Below are 23,673 nucleotides of genomic sequence, written 5' to 3' on the forward strand. Positions count from 1 at the left end.
AACGATTGAGTCCGTAATGCTCGAGTCTTTTGGCGCCATTTTCATTGAACGCGTTCCTTAATTTCGAGTTGCAGACGGTTGTGTCCTAAAAGAGGAGGTATGCTCTGGAAGTTTTCCTCAGATGACATGGTGGGAAGGGAACGCGAGAAAATGATAATGCATGTGGTAGCGACGCTGTATGGTCTGATTGGTCGATGTCGTGTGCCCAATATCCTGCGGTTCTGTTAGAGAAGGTGGGCTTAGAGGGATAAAACCAATCGGATTCCTTGTCTTTCTCTAAATCACTCAATTTGGCCCCCGCGAATACTCAAATTCTACGCATATACAGTGTGACAGCTGGTGGGGGGTCCCTGGAGGGATTAGGTGGAGCAGACGACCTTATCTCTTATCCCTGTGCCGTTCAATTTGCAGGAGTTCGACAACTTAGCAGCTCCCAACTGTACTTTCCCCTACACATAATTATGCGATAAATTAATAGTATTCAATTAAAGTATCAAGTACCCCGTAATATTCAAGAGTTTGAAACATTAATTACTCTTCTAATGCCATTTCGAAGTTCAGTATCGACTATTTGCAACTCCCTCCTACGAAATCATGCTTTTTCAGATACGCAACAAATTTTCACAAGTTATTGTTCCGTAGGTAAAATCAAACCCGACATTGTCACCTGGCATTCGGGCAAGACCGCAAGGTCCACCTGGGTCACCAAGGCACCTTATAAGTAATGGCCCTATAGGACAACCACGACCAGAGGGATTCCCACAACAAATACGCTTCGACAGTAGTGCTCCTCTTAGACCATCCTGGTTCGAGACAGTTTGAGATCATACGGGCCGCCAAGGCCACTTGGAAATCCATTACCTCAGAAACCACCTCGATAAGGCCGAAATCTACCAATCATATTAAATTCACGTTTTCCGGGAACTTTTCAAAATTCGGACATCAAAACGTACCGCAGCAAACGAAACATCCGGATGTTTTTGCTCGATTTGAAGAAATTCCGCGAAAGCAATCACAACAAAATGAATCGTTGTTAAAACATATCCCGGCAAAGTCTTTTATCGCAGAAAGAAGAAAAGAAACCTATACTTCCGCGTATAGTGATCGAAAGAATGGCTGATGTTGACAACACGAAGAAGCTGCAGCAAGTAGAAAACTCTCTTCCGAAAGAGAAAATGCGCGAATATGCGGAAAACGATGACGACGATGATGTCGTTATGGACGGTAAGAAATCACCGCATGCTGATGCTTCCAGAGGGAAAGAATCGATCGAATCAAAGTTACCAAACAAAGGAAATATTCTTCAGTCCATAAAAAGGCCAGAAATCGCTACGTTAAATGGAAAAGTAAGTACAAATTATGGGATTGCTGGGAAGCTTAATGAGCAAATTAATAATACTGCTGCTGATCACAAAGCTGAGAAATCAGAGAGCCAAGCTGTAGAATCTATTAAATATACAGGTACCACTAGACCGGTTAATTGCGCAGGTTCAGTAAAGCTTAACGACAGAACACACACAGATGGCGCTGGCAAGCAGGAAAAAGCAGATGACAAACTGAAGGAATCAGTAGAGAAAGTAGTCGAGAACAAAAATATCACTGACAAAGCGGACTCGAATGAAAAATGTATCATGAAATCAACAAGGACGCAAAAGGACAGAATTTCTTCAACAGCTCCTGCCGTTAGAGACCACGAAGGAAACAAATCCGATAAAGAATCTCTGAATAAACAGAAGGAATTAAGTGTGAAATGTCCAGATGGATCACGCGCAAGTACACCAACCGAGGCGAGTCAGAATCAGAAAGATCAAGAATTGAAAACACCTTCAAAATCTCTAGATAGGTCGCGCGAAGTTTCACCAAGAGAAATGAATCAACATAAAACCAAGGATGAACAGAAAGTACAGGATAAATCGCCGAACAAATCCCGAACGAGTACACCTACAGAAACGAATGAAAATCAAAACGAACAAGAATCGAGAGTGCCTTCGAAATCTTTGGATAAATCACGCGCGTGTACAACCAGACAAATCTCGACTGAGTACGCCGGCAGAAACGAATGAACTGAAAGTTCAAGATAAATCGCCGAACAAATCCCGAACGAGTACACCTACAGAAACGAATGAAAATCAAAACGAACAAGAATCGAGAGTGCCTTCGAAATCTTTGGATAAATCACGCGCGTGTACATCGGTGGGAGCGAATGAAGGTCAGAAAAAAGAAGAATTAAAAGCGCAAAACGAAACACCTACTAAACTAAGTAAAAATAGTAATGAAGAAAAATTGAAATTAAGGCAGAGTCCGCTGGAAGAAGTGAACGTCGATAAAAGGAAGCACGAGTCAAAGGTGATAGGCAAAGAGTTGGATGAATCGCATGAGAATATATCGACAATAGTGGAACCTAACCAAGTACCAGAATCTAAAGAATCGTCTCAAACATGTAAACAGTCAAGCGAAGAAAAGGGATTAGAAAATTCTGCGAAGAGTATTTCCACGGCTGAGAAAACTTCTGTCGAAGAGTCAACAAAATCAGTGAAGAATGATGAAAAGGATATTAAGGTAATTTCTGATGATTTCGAGAAACCTGCCATAAATACTTTGGAGCCGAAGATAATTAGCTCGAATACAAGTTTACCTACCTCTGCAAAAAAAATAGACCGATCATCGAAATCTCCAGCGTCATCTGCGAGTCCGGAGAAATTAACGACAGCAGAATCAACGTTCTCTTCCCCAAGGTCCCCCGAGGATAGTATTAAAGGTTTCGATAATGGACAAATGAGATCGTTGTCAGTGAAATCCTCACCGCTACTCAGTCCTCAGTCACCTGTTTCCCCAAAATCACCGACCGACAACGCGAAATCCGTAAGCCACGAAAAGAAAAAGACCACATTTGTCGAAAGTTCGATCGACAAGGAAGTAGATTATGAGAAAAAGACACCTGATTCGAAAACACCGTGGAAATCGTCCACGCCTAGAATTCAAAGAGCACCCACGCCGGCTAAGTTAGATGAAAAATCAGAAAGGAAGACCACAACGACGATGACGACAGGTTTTTATTTATATTTACGGAAATGAAACGAAAGTGATAACGATCGCAAAAATATAGAAATATTTTGGATAATATACAGGGTGTTAATATAAATTTGGGACACTTTCACAGGGTGACACTTTTCGGGGGAGACTTTTCATCTTGTGGGAGTTTGTGGCCACTTAAAAACCCTGTGATTTTAGCGACCTCTGCGTTCTGAGAACGGTGAATCTGCGGTGGGTAGTGACATTAAAGTGGAAATGGGGCGACGTCGCCCCAGAGAAGTGGGCCGAAAAAATACATCGGATGAAATGTCTACTCCTATATCTCGCCTGTGGAGGATTCTATATGCTCATAACTAAAAGAAAAATCAAGAATGATGAAGTTTCGTTCGAGGCTACGTTTCCGAGTTATTGACTGTTGAAAATACAGACAAAATACGCGTGCAATACGTCTGGCGTAAAGGGTCATATTACTCAAACAACTGATACAGTGGCTCGATCGATGACCTACTGAAACTAATGGGTGAAATAAAATGTAGCCGTCGTCATGACGCATCAAACGTATTTTACGCGTATTTCGCCCGTATTTTCAATCATTCGGAAATGGAACCTCCAATGCAATTCTGTCATTCTTGATTTTTGTTTTAGTTTGCCATATAGAATCCATCCAGTGGAATGTGTTCCACATTTTTATTAACACCCTGTATATTGGAAATTAGATTTGAAAAAGTGATTACTAGATTTTCATATTATGCACAATACACTGAACCGCACATAATGACGTTACGGCGAAAATATTGTGCTTCCTGTTTATATTTGTTGTGAGATACTGATTTTTACCAGTATATTTATTAGAACTCTCTGAACATACAGTATTTTCACGAATGTACTAAGATTTTGCTTAAAAAATGCAAGATGAAACGCTTCTTTGATGTTTACTTGAATATTGAACAGAAATTCCAGTATTGTATTTATTTTTCCAGGTATTGAAAATGGCAATGCAACGGATGAATACTCACAACATAATACGGTAAATATCGTCGGTCGCATACGAGTCGCCCATATTTTCTAACGGTACTATTTCGATAGCTTGATAACACAGCGCAATCATTTTCACAGATACCAGCGACGAACGGAGTTGTGGACTCACCAACGAAATCACCCTCCATATCTAAGAATACGGATAAAGGATCAACAGCTGGGTCACCCGTAAAGTCACCAAACAAATCGATTAAATCATTACCACGAACTCCAGAAACTCCTTCGTCGACAGCTGGTCAAGAGAAGAAAAGTAAGTGCTGATCAATGTTTTGCTCGAGTTTATTTTATTTCACGAATATTATTATACTTAATCGAATTAATCTAACAATAGTTTCTGTCGTTCTGAAATATGATACATCAATCTGATTGTAAGCACAAACGAAGTAATAACGAAATACTAATCGTAACCACCAACACATTAACTACCACAGTGAAAAAAGTCATACGCAGCCAGACACACTTTTTTTCTCTTTTTAAGTCATTTATCGTCAAAAATATATGTGTTTAGTTAATAGAGGCTGTCTGTTTTAAGTTACATTGCGATATTAATTTTACGCAAAATTTTGTAACGGTATTTAAATAATCTAGGCTCTTTGCAATGTACGTGTCACCCATATTTGGGTGACGTAGCAGCCAAAATATTAACATCTCGTACGTAATAAAATAAAGAGTTTGATGAAGTTTTATACTTTCTGTGTGATATTATTAACATATTAATACTTCTAGCGCAGAAAATAAAATTCTGACCAATTTTAAGTTTTACAACCTAAAGGTCATTTACTTCTGTTCCTATGTACAAAAGTAAAAGTCATCTTTCCGCCGAAACTTATCCTTCACAATATAAAATAATCTCCTCCATTTACTAGGACCTTCTATCATTTTCCTGAAACTAGTTAATTCCTTATCAATTGAAATAAAATAAAACCGCAGTACTGACATAAATACGACGGTCATAACTTTTGCATATACGTGATGCATACGTATTAAAGTTTAAAATTATGAATTCTGATAAACAATCGTAGTCGAATAATCATCTTGTACAATCATCATTCACTCTAACCCTTTCTGTACGACAATACTTTCGACGAATGGATCGCGTGTGAGCGGAATATTCTACTGTTTATGGCACTGCTACTACGCATGAACCGTGTACACCCACGAGCAAACTCGGCTTCCGCTAGGGGAAAAGTGGCGTAGAAGAAACGTCTCCTTATCACTTCGTAAGTTTATTTCAAGTACTGAAATAAATGTTAAACCAAATGTTAATTTGGTACAAATTTCAGTAATTCCCGATACCAAGTGGTAAGAAGTTCTTCTCCCACGCCACATTTTCTCCTAGTAGAAGCCGAGTTTGCTCGTGAGGAGTAACTATACATATAGTATACACTAGTGCTGTTCGAATATCCGGAAAAAGCGAGCCCAGCTATACTCGGTTCGAATAACCGATCCGGTCTAAAGTAGCTCGAATCGTTTCGAGCGGCTCGAAAGATTAGGGTACGCGTTGCGATTGGTAGACAGCGCTACCGCGGGAACTCGGCCGACAGACTCACGATCTGATTGGTCGAGATTTCTCGTTAATATCTTGTTAACAAAACCTCAGATAACATTTTTGCTAAGGAAAAAGTTGTTTCAAATCATCCCAGGAACACCTCATTTCCGGGAGTCGAAGCTATTTTGGGACATCCTATATAGGCTAACCACCTTGCCCTAATTTCAGTATCCCGTTTTACTCAAAAGCTTACTTACTTAAAAGTCTGGCTTTATATTGTCCCAACATATAATTGTATTGTGACTCATAAACACTTAATTAAGAGGCATAATTTTATTGTTGTTGTTATAATGTTATAAATGTTTTTTTCACTATATAAAATGTCACACAATTTTGATTTCTCCGTTTCACCATAATGTACATTCATAAATTTTGGTTGATTGTGCAGAATTGCCTATGAACAAAGTTCAAGTGGGCGCAGCACCTTCTCCCAACTTAAAAACGGTCCGATCGAAAATCGGCTCGCTGGAAAACGCAAGCTACAAACCAGGCGGTGGTAAGGTGAAAATAGAAAATAGAAAGCTCGACTTCAGCAAGGCACAACCCAAAATCGCTGCGAAAAATGAAAAATATGCACCCAGCGGAGGCGACAAAAAGGTTGATTTACTATTTTTAGTATTTGGCATTATCTGCTATACACTACTGTTAATTGAATATCTAACTATCATATTAGAGTACCTTAACAGCTATTTGAAAATGAGAATTAGATCTTTCACCTACAGGTATTTGAATAACAGAATTTGGGAAAAAGAATCTGTGGAAATGAATCTGAATACTATCTTAATTGTCCACTTTTTTTATTTAAATCGAGTCGTATAATTTCCATTTACATCGTCCAATACCGCGAGTTCATCTATTATGTAAATTCCCGACAGGATAAAACAGTGATTAGTGATAATATGTATAAATGAACGTTGAAAATAAAGTCGTCAATTACAGTGGAAAAGTGAAAGAGTCTCAGAAAAAAAACAATGTAAAACAATTTGGAAGGAAAAGTGCTATTAATTAGGCTACGAATGTAATAATATTTTGTGATAATTGGTATGAAAAATTTCATTCCTACGCTTGACACTTTTCAACAAACATCATTGAAATAACTATTCTATCATTGTATAGCATTCATTAACATTATTAACAATTAAGCTGAACCTTCTTACCCTTTCTCATAATCATTACATAATCACTCCTGTTTTTAAGTACCAAGGTATCACTTCTCACATTTCATACCGTCTATCACCCATAACCGACCCAGCGCTTAACATGTTAAATGATCTTTCATGTTTATTACAGTGTATGAGAGCGACAGAACAAAACACAATAAAATAAGAGCCTCTATAAAAATATATTACAAATTTTTGTTTTACCCTTTTATCGAAAACTCATTTTCCCTTTAACTTGTCACACATTTCCTTCCCATTGAGTTACCTCAAAATCAAATTATAGGATATTACCGAGATCATGTTTCCTTTATTTAACAAAATATTAATACCAAACAATGAACGTCCACTCGAAGAAGAAATCAGGTTCATCTCCAAATAATAGTGTCTAAACAAAATTTGGGTCGAAAATAATCATTCTCGTTTTCTATATTATTTTGAGTCGATTAATATCTTTATATTCTGTTGATTTTCTGTAATTATGGACATTTAGTGATAAAAAAACCTAGTCGTTTCTCTGTCTTATCTCTATACAATTTTAAGTACGAACAAGTTTAAATAACGCATTAATATTTTAACCAGACAAATAAGTTAATAAAGAAACTTAAGTATGTTTTTAAATACGCTTTTTCCCCTATACTGTTGACACAATTTCAAATTGAAAATACCATTTTTCCTTTATAGTAATTAATTGATTAATAACTTCATGTTTTCTGGAAATACCATACAGATCGCTCAAGTTAAGCTCCAATGGAACGCAAAATCGAAAATCGGATCCTTGGAGAACGCAACGTACAAGCCTGGTGGCGGTGATAAGAAAATCGAGACGGTGAAACTCGATTTTAAGAACAAAGCCAAGCCTAAAGTCGGCTCCAAAGATAACGCTAAACACGTACCTGGTGGTGGTAGCATCAAAGTAAGCATTCTCACGTATTAAATATATGTATAACACCATAGATCTTCAGTATCTTTTAAATAGTAGATAACCTCAATTAAAATTTTAATCTTTTACATTTAGTTAAAAGTCAATGCTTGAAAGTTACTTTGAAGATTTTGACAATTAACAGTTTTCTGATATCGGTAACAAACGATATCATGACTGAATATTCAAAGAAACTTTTAAGCTATCTATAGACACTGCGAGGAGTCCACATGGATCGTATTATACTGGTCCTGTGCTTCTACCCAGATAGCACGTGACGCCTTGAAGACGACTTAAGGGGTCATGCTCAGTCAAGAGGCCGAAAAAAGAGTGTTCTTTGGGAATTTTTTTTCTCTAAAACTATAAGACCTTTTTCAAAAAATGTGTTTGTGTTTCAAAGATTGCAGTTTCTAGATTATAAGGTAATTTTTTTATTTAAAAATATTTATTAGTAAATAAATGGTGAGCGATCTCCCGGATGTCTCTTCACAAAAAGTGGTCCGCCGTGATCAGTGTAACTTCGTAACGGTTCATCTGAAATTAAAAATTCAGTAAGATTTATGTAATGGAAGAACCAATCTTGTCTTTGAACGTGGGGTTTTTTGAAATATTGATTAGGAACAAAACAGCGGACGTTTCCCTGAAAAAGGGCGATTTTCACCTAAAAAATCACTCGTTTTTGGTCAATTAAAAAACAAGTATGGAACGAACAAAAGAATTCTTCGTTCAAGGACAAGTTTTTCTGATTTGAAATAAGGCGCAAAAGGCTTCATGTAAATCGACACAGTAGTTTTCGAGAAATATTGATCACCGATTTGAAAAATGTAGTTTCGAGAAAAACGCGTTTAAAGTTTCAAGTCAAGCTTACACTTATATAAAATGTTCATTTTTTAACACCAGTAACTCTGTCATTTTTAATTGGATTACCTTGAAACTTGCACAGAATATTCTCGAGATGTACTTAAAGAAAATGTAGTAAGTGAAAAATCGATTTTTTGAAATTCAGACCCCTTAAAGGCGCCTCAGACCTAAAAGAGCCGTAAAATGGGCGTCTTTAAGGCGTCATGTGCTATCTGGGTTGTGCGCATCGCGTAACAATATCCGTCCAAACGAAGCAAGGACCAAACTGCGGGGCACCTTTGATCGCATCAAAAAGAGGGACGCCTCGCGAGGCAGCCTCGTAAACCAGCCGCGCAGTGTCTATACATAGCTTTACATTCCAAGGCTTGATAAACTCACATTTTTAAGTGTGCCCTTCTAAATTTTGTAAACTGTCCCTTCTAAGATTGCTATGTTTCCTTGGAATTACCTAAATCCGTAATATTTGTTGTTATGGCGATAAATCGTTTTCATAATTAAATGCTTGCTTCTCGTTGTTAAACATATACCTACCTGCCCGGTGCGTTAAATAGTGCTTGACATATGCGTCGTTCATATGCCACGAGAATGTATGCAAAGGGTATGGCACGATAACGGGGTCAAAAGTGCCTTTAGACCAATTTCGATCTATGATACACCATTCTACATAGCTTATAAAAAATAATCTGTACGAAGTTTCAACCCTCTGTCTCAACCAGGAGGATAGTAACCTGGAAAACTCGGATTATCGGTTTTTCTCCTATTTTGTCTATTTAATGGTATGCAAAGTTCTGAACAAAATCTCACCGGGGCACGTAGTTAAACATTTTTGAAATGGGAACGCGTGGGCTACACGATCAGTAACAAAAGTATTGTCCCATAGTCAGGAAAAGGTTAACCTTTGTATGCATGTGTTGTTACTCATCATTATTAACAAGTCATTATTGTTTGTTGGTGTTCAGTCATCGGCAACGCCTCCTAAGACGCCACAGGGTACGAGCGATAACGTAAGTATGTTACACAATATCACGAAACAGCTACCTATTTGTCTTCTTACGTGGTGTTATATCACAGCCATTTGAAAAACCATGCATTCTTGATACTAACGAAAGTAAAGAACGCGTAAGTACGTAAAATCGATTCGGAGATATCGAAGCATGCTGCTGCATGTTTTAAATTAGTGTGACTATTTATTTCCAACAGTAAATCTGAATTATATGCTAAATTTGAATTCAGATTAGAAAGCACGTAAAAGTCTTAAAAAGGAATTTATTAATTATTAAGGCGGTTGTACCGATAAATTTCCTATGCATTCCTAATGGATTATAAATTTGAATATTGAACACTGTTTCGATTAGCAAATATATTGTAATTATTTACGTAAACAATAGTAATTAAAAGATGTTCCGATGCTGTTTTCAGATCCAAACACAAAAAGTCGAAATCAAAGCTGAGAGTAAAATCGGATCTCTGGATAACGTGAAACATAAACCCGGTGGTGGCGAAAAAAAGATTTTCGACGACAGGGACTACCTTCGACAAACTGGTTCCAACGTGGAAAGCCTCAGTGGCAGTGGATCACAGGTATGCTTTACGTGAAAAAAAGTGTCACCCCCTTTTTAGTTGTAAATTCCCAGATAGCACACGATGCCTTGTAGACGTCCATTTTACGGCTATTTGGGGAACTGAAGAGTTAGACGAGTCCCGTTCTTATAGGTGCTAGAGCTGCATCTATTTAATACAGTACCCAGTTTTACCCACGACATGGGGTAAAATCGTAAAAATAAATGATATTTTAAATCGTTATTTTTTGCATTTGTTCTTCTATTAACAAAATTGGATACGTACTATTATTTAAGAAAAGGTTTATTCTAATGAATCCTAATTGCAATTTCTTGTTTACATTAATAATATCAAAGTTATGAAATTTATTCTTAAGCGTCCTGGTTTTGGTCCTGGCCTCCCCTATGACAAAATAGAGAATAATTTTAAAATCAATTAGATACAAGTATTAAAGATGAAATATTGTTATATTATATATTTTTTATCATCGACTATAATAATGACAAATAACATAGCAGTAAGGATATAAGTTACGACGAAATGTATTAAGTATACGTCAAAACCTACCGTGACCTTAAAAATCTCTGAAAGGAAGAATTTAATTGTACGCTTCTCAGTTATTACGTCAGGTAGAATCACAGACTTACTCACTTTACCACTTAGAAAAGTTGCTATTTTGATACGTTCTGTATATTTGCACAGTATAGTTTCTGCTGAAAACGCTTTCAGACACGCATTGCATGCTTTCTTGCAAAGTTGAAATTTTCTTCTTTAATATAGAAACTAAAAAAGTAACATTATACGTATACATTTTTACCTATTGGATGCTTCCACGGGTTAACGTAACCCAGACCAGCTAGACCTTGCGGGCCTACTTAATCCTGGTAAATGTATTATGCCCGCAGAGCCCCGTGCCCCCTGGCACGTTCACCGCCATGAAGAACGATCAGCCTACTTCGGACGAGAACCTCAACCAAGAATGTTAGGTCACCAGACTTCGAACGCTAGACTCGCTTTTCGTGTCATTACGTCTAATTAATCATCCCTATTTTTCTACCCCAATGGTTGAATTTAAGGGGTGCGTTCACCTGTTTAACGGATCGAAACAGTATCGGCACATATGAGGACGAACGAACGATAAAAATTCATTTGAACATAACGTTACAGAATGAACTTGAATCAGCCAATCGGTAAAGGTCGATCGATTCAAAATTTAACGACATTACTGTTTTGGAATAACCAGAACCGCAAGAACAATTTTCTCGTGCCATAAGGAGAAAAATTTTTCTTGTAATTTTAATGAAGGCGAAAAGCTACGAGAGGCTAAAAGGCCTCTTCCTTCGTACGTGTGCGCCCTTCCGATCGATACGTGTACAATATACATAGGTACATGTGTAGGATATATAGGGTGTCCCAAAATGGTTATAAATCCTTGAAAAGAGTGATTCCTGGGGTGATTTGAAACAATTTTTTCCTTAACGAAAAAGTTCTCCTAGACTTTGTTAACGAGATATTAACGAAAAACCGCGACCAATGAAAGCGCTAGTCTGCAAGCTGAGCTCCCGGGGGTAATACGTAACGAACGTTACCGCAGGAGCTCAACTTGCAGACTCGCGCTTTGATTCGTCGGGGTTTTTCGTTAATATCTCGTTAACAAAGCCTAGGAGACGTTTTTCATTAAGGAAAAAGTTGTTTCAAATCACCTCTGGAAACACCCATTTCAAGGACTTACACCTATTTTGGAACACCCTGTATATACGTGACCAGCGTGAACGGAAACCATCTATATGTAGTGACGAATAACTCTTTCGTCCCACTGACACGTTTACCCACAAAGTACACATTGCAGCATCGCTGATTAACAATCATTTGTTTTTCGCTACATCATTGTGGTCGTTCGAAGAGGATGAACCAAATTAAGAGAGGAAGAAATAGAATCACAATTTAAGGGGGATATTAAAAGAATATTGTTAAAATGAATGGAGACAGTTCGCGAGCTTTTTCAGATTGCAAAAATGATGATTTTTCATACCAATAAGGAGTACTATTCACCTCATTGCATCAAATTTAGTACAGTTACGTCACTCGCGACAACAGATCACTAATCGTATATAATATAATTCCATAAATTTTTATAAAGACCATCACTTTGTTACAACAACGGGAATGTATGTCTAAAGAAAGAGTAACACTTTCTTTATTTCCAATTTGATAAGACCACAATCCAACGCCAATACGCCAGATATATCCCATAAATGATGCATTTACAAATCAAAGTAGTTCCGATGGCATTTTTCTGATCTGAAAAGGAAACGCAGATAATGCGATACGTTTATGTTATAAGAAGCAAATTCTTGTTACCGGTGGATCGTGTAGAAACGATGGCGTCCAAACAAGGCAAATATAAATACGTATATAACATACGAATCGCGTAGTAATAAATACAATGTTCAGATCGATTAGCAATGTGACTCATAGCCCGAGGGTAGGTGTATTTTTGTTAAACTTCCAGTACCTACAAGATAGAATGGAATTTCACGGTTACTCCTGAAACGTCAATAGACGCAGACATTGCTTTGTGTGTGTGTGCTGTAACTATAAAAACAAAAACATAATTTTAAAAACAATAGAAACTGGTGTGACTATTTATTATGTACATTGCGACGATTGTATTAACCCCTTGCCTTATAACACCCAATCAGACTTGTGGTGATGATATCAAAATGGATTCAACAAACATCAATATTATTTATTTTCTTTGAGTCAAAGTGAAATAGTTGCTTCTATTGATTATTAGAATAATTTAGTTTGCTGATATTGATATTTGACTTATAGAGTAAATGTACAATTGCGATAAGTGCAAGAAGTTTTCTTCTTTTGTTTCTGGGGTAGAATTGACGATAAAGTGATTCTGGAGACTGCAGACATCAAGAAAATCATAGGGCAAGGGGTTAAATCTCAGCTTTTCTACGGTACATCTTTACAACACTTTTAACGTACCTACCCATAATACGCAAGAACTGTATGTATGCATTTGCGGTATGCTTTATTCTTAACAAACGAATGAAAAACGAAGTTATCTGTAGTAAGGCAGTAATTGTTTACACTATAATAAATATATACGATTTATCGCCTGAATAAAAAATCTTGAAGTTCTAATTAAACATACATGGTAAGAAAATGCGAGTAGAACTTACAAGAAATATTATAGATTTACTGGCACATGTAAAAAGTTTACTATAAAAATAAAAGACAATGTAAAAGCGACCCAGATGGTAAATTATCAAGATGTACACGCAGTGATATTCGATAGTCGATATTTAAACGGTTACTTCAACCCGCCTACTTCCGGGTTAAAGCCAGATACAGTAAAGACGCTTTAATTGCTCAAAGAGACTTCCACGCTAAGTGCCCGTGAGTCATCCCCACCACTGGGTGGAGCACCCCTTGGAACTAGTCAAGCGTATACAGGGTGTCCCAAAATAGCTTCGACTCTCAGAAATGAGGTGTTCCTGGGATGATTTGAAATAACTTTTTCCTTAGTAAAAATGTTATCAGAAGACTCGAAGTTCGTTTACGCAAACCGTCTTATAATAAAGACATTGAAGTAGCTGTAAGGTTCCAGACTTACAACTACTACAACTTTATGGAATACGTTAATTTTTCTTAGTAACAGTCATAGTGTGCTTATAGAAACTTCGCCCACTATATTACACGATTTTATTACCACAATTCTTTTCAGTCAATAACCGGAGTATTTGCAACGCACAATGCGTAATTTGAAAGCACATATGTATTAACTTAATCATGAGGTTTAGTTTCAATGATAGGTAGTACTGAAGCTCTAAATCGAAACAACTCTTTTTTAACTTTTTCTCATGTCAAACATTAAAAGTATTTAGTACGTTTATCTCAGTTGCGTCGATTAACAAGCACAGAGTGTATCTCACCTTCACATACTACCTACACACGGTGGACACAGATCATCGCTAGTTTTCACCGCCTCTGTAAATCAAGGTTAGTTTGCACGAACTCTGCAATCCTTTTATTTAAATTTAATTACACCATATTAATTCACAAGTAATTAGAGAATTTGTAAAACATCGAAAGGTTTCAATTCATGAAATAACAAATTTTTAAATATGCAATAGTAATAAATTGATAACGTTATTTGAAGAACATTTTAATTATATTCAGTTGAGTTTCAAATAACTTCCGTAACTCGTGATGAAAATATAATGAAGGAGCAGACTGTAACAATAATAATGCTACTTAAATTAAACAATAATATTTCTTAAATGTAGTAGTGATAAAGAATTAAGGGGTCCGATAAGTGTAACGGTGAAGAAAAATCGAAATTTTTTGCGCGTTGAACAGTCTAATTCGCAAAAATACGCTCCTTTTCAGAACGTTACACTGGCCTGTCCCCTTAAATGAAAAAACTAGCCACATGTTGACTATAAAATGTCTTACATTTAGGTGAAGGTAAACTTAAAGAACTACGAAGGCTATTAATGACTATTAGTGGCTATGTAATAATTATTGTATAATGTTTAATAAAACAACAACATAACTGTCAATAGCAATTGTAAATTTGTTAAAATACGATAAAATTTTAATCCCCCATGAACCCCCTGGCTCTTTTATGACACAAACGAAACATCCCGCTCAAATATCTCCGAAACGGAAGGATTGTTGTCAAAAAAACCTTTTAACGTTCAACTGTAGTGGAGACTATGGGAAGTATTCTTGAAATTTTTCAGAGTTTTTGGAAGCTAATAAGATAAAGAAAAGTAAATTTGGACATAAAAGACCCAGGAATCTGGGGGAAGCGGTAAAAATAACGTAAGTCACGAAGGGTTAATAATCACAATAGAGATATTGAATTATGTATCGCCAATATAACAAGCTAAGAAAAGTATCTGCAATGTCCTAGAATAATTATACATACGTATTTTTCAGATTGCAAATATCGAAGAAGAAAAGAACTTTTTAAATGAGTTGTTGAAAGAAAATTTACCGCAACCGCCTCCAACCACTCCAATAAAAATACGAAAGCTACCATCACCAACCTCTATTGTAACACCTAAAGCGGTTAGAAGTAGTTTTGCTAAATCATCGAAAGCCACTGGATCGAAAAATAACTTGTCATCTAAAGAAACTGATGAGATGGCAAAAGATAGCCCAGACTTGGAAGACAGTAAAGCGATTACAAAAGACAAATTAAAAAATTCACCTTCTCCTATAGAAACCAATCCGCCTTCCAAGAGTTCAGATAAATCCTCCCCCTCACACACTTAGAAAAACGTCTCCAAAAAATATGCGGCTTCCAAAACTAACACCATCGCCTACACTACAGAAAACTACCCCGTTTTCGGAAACTCAATATAACAAGAAGAGGACTCCAAATATATCTCTCGGATTTGATTCAAACTCTTCTCACTTAAAGTATAAACTATGTACAAACAAACCCTAATGGGGTTCCGCCACAAGTACTTAGTATTTTAGAATCATCTACAATTACGCACTTACCAATTGCTTACAATGCGTTATATAGCTTGTATGAAGTGTGAACTTGAAAGTACAATGCACATTTTATTATTCTTGTATTTCTACTTACACGTATTATACAATAAAATATATTTCTATGGACTAATAATATTTAATGTAGATAATTTTGCAAAATACACACCTATTGATTACAGTGCATTAGGAAATAACTAAAAATATTAAAATAATGAAAATTGTTCAAGAAATTAAAATAAGGATAGGAAATATATTTATTTGTTACTAATAAGTACACTGCGGATGTTTATGCAAATACAGATTTTTTCGAGTTAATTTACAGGAACTGGTGTCAAACCAAGATGTATTCACATTATTTACTGTTCTACCAGGTTCCAAAAAAAAATAAAAACTTCTTCAAAATTTATCAATCTCTTAAGTATAGTGAATTCTAGAGAATCGTGTGTCCTATAAATGCATAAACTCCGCAGTCTACTAACAAGGATTAGGATATTGGTATTTTTTGGAAATAAAAAATCTGTTTAAACAAGATACATGTAATATAAATATGTATAAATGGGTTTCAATGTACAAAGCAAAATATATCTTCCTTACACAAACACTTGTAGTGTGTTGAAATTAGAAGGACGATTTTAAAAATACGACTCTAAAAGTATTGGATTTCAGTAATTATATTATTGGCAGTTGTATATTATTATGAGAAAAACTATGATAAATACAGGAAATTATGACAGTATATCTAGATTAATTTTTCTTTGGCAATGGTGGTGGAACTAATGTCACTCCAGTGAAATAAGGGTGATTTAATCCTTTCTTTGCAGTTATCCTCTGGTTAGGATCATAAGTCAAAAGTTTCTGTTAAAGCAAAACGTATTACGATTCATACAGACGAAAATGAATTACATAGTATCGGTTGTTACAATAGTACTATTAAATCGCGATTCTCACCAAAAGTAAATCTTTGGCATCCGAATTGAAGGAAGGCACAATTTCGTTTAAACATCTTGGTTCCCACCTTGGAAACATTGATTTATAATCAGGTAGCTGCGACACTCCGGGCCAAATACTTTCATCAGGTGTTCCTAGTGTACGAAATATCCTGAAAAGCTGATCTATTTCTGAGTCACCTGGGAACAATGCTCTCCTGGTTGTCTATGGGATTAATGTTAACAATTCGTAAATTGGAAATTATAATTGCATAACAAATTTTTGAAATATTATCCTTTGATATTATAATTAGAATACCATTTCTGCAAATATACAACCAAGACTCCAAACATCCACTGCATTGGAATATAATTTAGTTCCTAAAAGTATTTCTGGTGCTCTGTACCAAAGGGTTATTATCTCATGAGTATATGTTCGAACAGGAACACCAAATGTCCTTGCTAATCCAAAATCTGCCAATTTTATATGGCCTTCCCGATCTATTAACAGATTCTGTGGTTTTAGATCTCTGTGTAAAATGCAACGAAGATGGCAGAAGGAAATTGCTTTCAATAATTGAAATAGATAACTCTGTAAAAATAACAGACTTGTCTATGAACAATGCATGCACCTATTTTTAATCCTGATTACTTTTGAAAGCAATACCTTTACAAGGGCCTGATCTAATCCTCCTTTAACAAAGTCTAATAATTTTTTCAAGTCTTGTTGTAGAAATTCAAAAACCAAATACAGATGTTTATCACCATCTACCACATCAAATAACTGAACAATATTTGGATGAGTGAGTTTCCTTAATAATGATATCTCTCGAATAGCAGTGGATGGAACACCTTCACTTTCCCTGATACAAATTTTTTAATATTTAGTGACAAAATAGAACACTTGCAACTCTCTTTTTAAATAACGGTATACAATTAAATGAACATTAAAATATACACATGGATATGCAGTAAGTGTTTAATGTTTGTATTCCTATTAGGATACTTCATAAATAATGCAATTTAATTTAACAAGAGGTTTAAAAATGTGTGCTGGTGAGATCTACTTGTAGCATTACATGGCATATAAGTTTAAGAAAAACAATACTGTGGTAGTAGGAGGTATAAAAAATATTTTGGGAGTATATTAAGAACAAATGTTAAACATGAGAAGATGTCAAAGGCAATTTAAACACCTTAAAAAATAATTGTAAGTGAAGTGTTGAATATTATTATGTCAGATCAACCACAACAATTTGATGAAAATACACTAAGCTCTTAAAGTAAAGAAGAATCATATTCAACCTATAAACAGTTACACAAGAACTAAATGTAACCAATAATACTGTCCATGCACCCTGTAAAAGCATTTTCATGTCAGGAGAAACGTATTCCAAATTAACTTTTTACGATGAGTTGTATTCAATGTACAAATGTTTTTTTCTATACTTCTTTGTGAGATCGACCATAAGAACATCCATTTATTAACTGGATAACTGAGGATAAGTAATGAATTTTATCTAATAATCCTAATTATAAGAGGCAATGACTATAACCGAAACAACCAATACCTACAAGAAAAACCAGTCTTCTATAAAAATTTCATTGTTTTTTGGTAACATACACGGAAAATTATCCCATGAAAAAAAATGTATTACAAACTTTTATAGAACAAAATTATATTGTTATAGCGATAACAAGAATTTTTTATCATGAAAATGGCTACTCAAATACAGCAAAACCAATAATTGGTAAAATTAAACAATTTAACTGAAATGTAATACTTTATCCACTTTATTCATTTCACTTAATGCCATCAGACTACCAACTATTCTGTTCCTTACAACATTTTTTTAAATAGCAAATACTTTAGTAATAGAAATCTCTTAAAAAGAATTTTAAAATAAGTTCTTTTAGAAATATTTTAAAAAGAGGATTAAGTTACCTAAAAGATGGATATTGGTTGTTACAAACAATGGTATCATTAAGTAAGAGTCAATGCACATATTATTATATTTCTATTAAAACCTGAGATTTTAAAGTAACATTTCTTAGGTGTTGACCTAATATATAATTTATAGTATAATTCAATTTCTCATCGAAATAGACATTAAGGTAATTAAATAAATTCTAATAAATATAAATTGTGTGTGTTGGATTAGGTTTTACATTCACTAAAATAACTAATCTAAGATAAACTTATAAAGGAAAGTTCCAATGATAGCATTAATAGGTGTGATGATTTAATTAAATGGTATAAAATTAAAAACCAGGCGAGCATGACACAATGGGACAAGCTGAATAATGTGGTGCTACGAAAATTTAGTGTAACGTGGCCCCTGCAGATTCAGCTAACCCCAATGTGCAAATTAGCAGATGTGTTAGCAATGCATATAAGCAAAAGCTCAACTGATAAGATTAATTGATTTCCCTTGAATGTTATTAATCTTATGATGAATAACAACAATAAGATTACAAAATAAAGAAAATTCTGAAAAACCTGGATAAAAAGCATAATTTTGATATTTTTATATTTGCATTAATTGCAACCTGCAAAGGCATACAAAAGTTTAAATATCTACCGTACTGAAAAGTAATAAAATATAACTACTTATTTATAGAATAAAAAATTATAAAAAAATTTGAATTTACGAAAATGATATCCAATTAAAAATCAAATTAAAAAATTACTTACAGATATGAATGAGTAATAATAATAGCAATAGTAAATATTAAGAACATCTCCAAGTAATAAGTTCAATACACAATATTCTGTTATAAATATCAAAAATACAATTTTTATATATTTATTAAATATATTCTTAAATATACTAAAGCTTTTACAATACAATTTTAGTAGCCTGAAATTGTTTCCAGAGGTGCTATATACGTTCATGTTATTGCAATCAATATAGAATCATAAATATTTGACAACTCGGCATGGGTATTTATCAAGAAATGGAAAATATCACAGACAATTATCATAAATGACATACGTCTCGAGGCGAATTTTCTTAAGTGCCACTAGCTTTCCAGTCAGCTTATCTTTCGCTTTGTAAACCACCCCATAGGTCCCTTCTCCTATTTTTTCGATCTTAACGAAGTTGTCCATAACCTCAACGCCACGTTCGACGTTGTCGCTGGTATTTTGACACTCCGTTTTAGTTGCCAGTTTTTATCACAGTTCCAATATTATTCGAAATTATATACTTATGGAACACGAAGAAATAATATCGTCGATCAGTAAATAGCTTTTTGGCAGCTATTTAACAAAAATTCTTTGTTTATCAACACTGCAGAATCACTTGACATACGTGCACTATTGCCGCCATTTTTATTAAGAAAATTTAGAATAATCGATTCGAGAAATCGATGCATCAGACAATTGATTACCCTATTACATAACATTAACATAATAGGTAGATAAATTCGATCATAAACAATCAGTTCCTTATTCAACTAAAATATTGATTATTTAAATTATAATTATTAATTAATACCATTATTCGCTCACACAGCGCCGTGTCTGTCGCTTTAAATAAAATGAACAAGAAATACCTTCTATAACAAAAATAATCGAATTATCCAATATCAAAATGTTATTCACGTTAGTAACATAGGTATGTACATGGTATATGTACCTCACTACTAAAAGAATTCAAGAGCTATACATATAAGTATATTCTTTTTATTTATATACCTGATCTGAATTTTAAGAACAGAACTAACCCTTCTAAAATTGAGTATTATCATTTGATACAAGAAGTATAAAGTCTTATAAAAGCTTTATATATTTATCGTAAAATAAATTTTGGAAGCGATAAAAATTATACATCAATTATACAGGGTGTTCAGCTGTTGGTATCAGAAACTTTAAGGGGTGATTCTACATGCCAAATTAAACGAAAATCAAGAATACTGAAACTGTTTTAGAGGTTTCCTTTTTAAGTTACATATTAATAATAAAAAAAAGTGGTAAGCGCAGAGCACGATAGTCACAACGTGTACACTAACATCACCTAAAAAAATACGTCCTCACTTAACAATGAACAGGATGTGTAGACTATATCATATCTTTTGGTGTTTTTTGTCGCTTGCCCACCACTTCTTCACTTTTCCCTCAGGTGTTTTTCTTGCTAGCAAACGGTTCTTCTGTCATATTATTTTTATTCACTGTTTACACATTTTGATTACCTTCTGGTATTTACGCGAGATTCGAGTAACGTTTCCTCAGTTCAGGTCTAATAGCACTCGCTAACGCGAACATCCGAAATAGTCCTCTAAGAAAAGCCTCTGTGTTTTGTATGGTACACACATATACGGAAAGCTGTCGTCTTCACCAAGCACAAGATTTGAAGTTTAAAAAACGTAGATTAATAAAATTGATTGCTTGAGAAACAATAGTCATAAGAACATTGTTCAATCAAACATAAATGTTTGCAACTGTTGTCACTGAGTTCTGTCAAGCGCTCCTCGTTTACTTCATATTTGGACAGGTCTCACAGCGTTATACATATAGACAGCATTCGTCTTGATCAAGCACTCACCGTATAGCTTAAAGAACGTAGATTAACCCCATATCATTGATAATAACAATAAACGACCAGAACACTGTTAAAATCGCATTTAATGTATGTATGTATTTATTAAAGACCCTAGGCTTTACTCAAGCCAATAGATCTATACATTACAGTATATTACATGTATATTACAGGAGTAGTCAAATATGTACAGTACAGCTTATTTTAAATGTTAATGTTATAAATAAGAAGAAATTTTTTAATTAATTGTACAATAGACATTCGTTTCCCGCGCCGCCTTTATCTGTACGAAAGCCACGCCCCTTGCTCACACGTATTTCTCACGCATGCGCGCGTACCCTACTCTGTCGCACAGCACGCCCAGGCCGGCACACATACGGTGTCGCGTTTAACTCGCATATCTTATTACGAAACGCGCAGTTTATATAATACTGTTTTAATAATGTTTTTATTGGTGCAATGAATATTGGTGGCAATTTGATTGCTTCTTGTCTCGCGGATCACACGTAACGGGTTACAGATGCTAACCAAGCTAGACATTTGCGACTAAAATATGTCACGAATTATTACCTTTTTCACATAATACCTTAATACTTTATTACGCAGAATGTTTGGAAGAATCGATTTACGTAATAAAAGTATTTTATTCCATAATATTACAATATCATTAATAAAAATAACACAATTAACTTTGAAAACTTAGAAGATACTCCACCTACGAAAAACTTGTTCATACTGAACAACTTCTGCGAATAAACTTTTCTGATATCTCTAAAAATAACGGAGATAATTAATGTAGCCGTAAAATGCGCATATCCAGCCCACCCTATATATAGCTGCGTCGTACGACTGAATGGCCGAGTGGTGGGGAAAGCGCTCGGATAACTGGTGTCCGATTCCTGCACGGTTCCTGGAATTCTGGTCCTCTACAGTAGAGATGGCGTGCAAAATCACTAACGGTGATTTATCACAGTGATCGCCGAATCACGATCACGGTCGTGATTTAATTTCATTCACGACCGTGATTGCGATTTTTTTTATCTTGAGTGAATTTGCTCACTGCAATCGTAAGTCCTTGATCTTTAATCAGAAAAACGTATTCAATATGATTTTACGATGATTTACATTACTATTCGTGTTTGTAAAAATCAGTAGAAAAAACAAGAAATTCTAAAAGAATGATTTGCTAGGTAACATGTAGATTATAATTTATAATCATTAATTTATTCATTATTCTTCATTGTTTCTAATCATCCTTCACTGTATACGATATAACCACCGACTAGGTATAGAATACACCTATCATCCAATGCTTTTTTCTGTCCCACGTTCATAGGGCTACGTAACCCTGTTACCACTTTAGTATCAATACCCGACGTTACCGATAAAGCATGAATTCTGAGTATTATTAGCACAAATAAAGTGTTATATATTCCATTCATATTGCGTGTATCTATATGATTTGACGGGAATAAAAATATCCGATGCTTCAGTTTAAGGTTAAGGGATAAATATGACAGTCATGAAACATGAAACGGAAAAGTATATATTTTTTCCCTTATTCTTTACTCTATTACTATTTTTTCACTATTTCTTTATTCTAAATGCATCGTTAATGGACATTTTTATTAATGTTACTTTATACATGTTCTTGTTTTATTCGTTTTTATATCTTGCCTTACATTTGCATATTTGTAACAGATAAATTCAGAATAGATGTAGTTTCATAAATACTTTATCAAATCTATATCTGTGAGAATATATACACCGCTTTCATTAACATCTACATATTTATAATTTATATGGGAGTGTGAATAGTTTTACTGCCTATTGTAAGAATTTTAATACGCACGAACAATTACTTTCTGGCAATTGGTAAATTTTTACATATGAATTTACTTACACGTTATTTACTTCCAAAAAATTTATTTATTGCGAGAACATTGTTTTTTATGCTATCAAATATCACACGGAATCTTTTAGGAAGTAGTAAAATCTTTTACACAAATTCAATGAAATACTTTCAAGTACCCAGTTTAGGGCTATGAAATTAGAATGTTCAAGAAGAGGTAAAAAATTTTCATATTTGCAATTATTTTGTAAAATGAATAATAAATAAGGGTCTTAGGAATTTATACTGGAGAGCTAAATCTGTAAAAGGAACATGTCGCTTAAACAAATTAGTTAAATATGATATTTATTTGGGGAATATGAACATCATAAATAAACGAGAGCGGGAGAGCGAGCCGCCGGTATCAGTGCTCTCCGTCGGTGTCGACGCGTTCTGAGGAATTTCAGTGGTCTATGAGGGAAGGTGTGCGAGCGAGAGAGTACGGTAGAGCGTGCCGCGGTATCGGTGCTCTCCGTCGGTCCAACGCACTAGTGACGTTACGTCACACAGTTTATTGACCTAACCGTGTACGCAGTGTACTATAGCCGTACCTGGCTGTACCATCCGGTGTTTGGGTCGTTCAAGGAAGGTCGTTCCAGCCGGCAAAAACAATTCAACAGGAACAAACCTGCGTACGCCCAATACATAACGGCGTTAGCTTCCTCACTT

General features: G+C 34.9%; 2 protein-coding genes across 2 annotated transcripts; one reads left to right on the forward strand and one right to left on the reverse strand.

The window, feature by feature from the left end:
- Positions 1-1,112: 1,112 nt before the first annotated feature.
- LOC107186709 (microtubule-associated protein 4) lies at positions 1,113-11,356 on the forward strand. Its single transcript, XM_015574643.1, has 9 exons — positions 1,113-1,901; positions 1,948-3,049; positions 4,014-4,060; positions 4,150-4,321; positions 6,009-6,217; positions 7,508-7,693; positions 9,520-9,564; positions 9,980-10,141; positions 11,026-11,356. Exons 1-9 carry the CDS (start codon positions 1,113-1,115, stop codon positions 11,104-11,106), a joined length of 2,793 nt encoding a protein of 930 aa, XP_015430129.1. The 3' UTR covers positions 11,107-11,356.
- Positions 11,357-16,244: 4,888 nt separating this feature from the next.
- LOC107186726 (cyclin-dependent kinase 2-like) lies at positions 16,245-19,894 on the reverse strand. The gene is made up of 5 exons (XM_015574660.1): positions 19,569-19,894; positions 17,240-17,435; positions 16,892-17,164; positions 16,595-16,798; positions 16,245-16,501 (listed from the first exon to the last, which is right to left on the reverse strand). The coding sequence occupies exons 1-5, from the start codon at positions 19,682-19,684 to the stop codon at positions 16,391-16,393; spliced, it is 900 nt and encodes a 299-aa protein (XP_015430146.1). The 5' UTR covers positions 19,685-19,894; the 3' UTR covers positions 16,245-16,390.
- Between the last annotated feature and the right edge of the window lie 3,779 nt (positions 19,895-23,673).

Source organism: Dufourea novaeangliae, unplaced genomic scaffold (genome assembly GCF_001272555.1).
Source record: "Dufourea novaeangliae isolate 0120121106 unplaced genomic scaffold, ASM127255v1 scaffold87, whole genome shotgun sequence".
Classification (NCBI taxonomy): Eukaryota; Metazoa; Arthropoda; class Insecta; order Hymenoptera; family Halictidae; genus Dufourea; species Dufourea novaeangliae.